Genomic DNA, 1005 nt, shown 5'->3' with positions numbered 1-1005 from the left:
ACCAACTCACTTCTTTTCACATTTGTTGTCGAATACGAAAAATATTTTTTTTGTAATCAACATGAAGAAAGGTGATATTTTGTAGATTCTCCCAACAGAAGTTAGGTGTGGCGAATTCGGACCTAACGGCTCTCATCTCTCTCTAACGGCTTTCTCTCTTCCTCCCTACCCCTTCTCTCGCTAGCTCCGGTCACCGGCCCCCGTCGCCGTCGTCAACCGTCGGTGCCGACCCGACCCAACCTCCGGGCCCGACCTCCGGCTCCGATGCCGACCTCCGGCGCCGACCCTCTCTCCCTCTCTCCCGCACCGGTCCCCGGTCCCCGGCGCCGACTCGACTCCACCGCCGGCACCGAACTCCGGTCCGCGGCACCGACCCCGTCGCCGCTCCCCGCCACCCTCCGGCGCCGACCTCCGATTCCAAGCCGGTCCCCCCCCCCCCCCGGTTGTGCAGACCCCCACCCCACCCTTACCTGTCCTGCCCGTACCCCCCCGAAGGGGTACACCAGCCCTCCCCCCAGCCGCCACCCTGTCCCCAGCCAGCCGCCGCCCGGTCCCCAGCCGCCACCCGCCGCTCTGTCTCCAGCAGCCGCAGCCCCAAGCGTAATCCGGTGACCTCTAACTTTTGTTATTTTCGTTATTTCATATTTTATTTTATTTCATTATTGCATATTCCATTCTTAGTATTATTTCAGTATTGCATATTCCATTATTGAGTATAGTTTTGTTTCGGGAGTATTCCTTTGAATTTGTGTGAGCCTTGTATTTCTTTGTTGCTGCTGCTTTGATACTACCATCGTGTATATCTGTATATTTTTGTATACTTTCGTGTAGTTGTGGCTGTGGGTGGTAATGGGCGGATAGAGTCATGTCCGAGGGGTTGGGGCGTGGGGCCGTGGTGGGGGCGGGGGATGAGGAGAGAGCGGGAGTGGGAGGGAGGCCAAGGTTTGGCCGTGGGAGGGGGGGGAGGGGGCAGTGGAGGGCGGGACGGTAGGCTGAGGTTTGGGT

General features: G+C 58.1%; 1 protein-coding gene across 1 annotated transcript; it reads right to left on the bottom strand.

The window, feature by feature from the left end:
• Positions 1-180: 180 nt before the first annotated feature.
• Positions 181-573, bottom strand: LOC124893549 (translation initiation factor IF-2-like; the record flags this gene model as incomplete). The annotated part of the gene is made up of 1 exon (XM_047404521.1): positions 181-573. A coding segment is annotated over one exon (393 nt), but the record flags the coding sequence as incomplete, so codon positions are not given.
• Positions 574-1005: the final 432 nt, after the last annotated feature.

The sequence above is a fragment of the Capsicum annuum genome, unplaced genomic scaffold, assembly GCF_002878395.1.
Source record: "Capsicum annuum cultivar UCD-10X-F1 unplaced genomic scaffold, UCD10Xv1.1 ctg61456, whole genome shotgun sequence".
Taxonomy (NCBI): domain Eukaryota; kingdom Viridiplantae; phylum Streptophyta; class Magnoliopsida; order Solanales; family Solanaceae; genus Capsicum; species Capsicum annuum.
The sequence above is the reverse complement of the archived record's forward strand: the minus strand, read 5'-3'. Positions and strand labels throughout refer to the sequence as shown.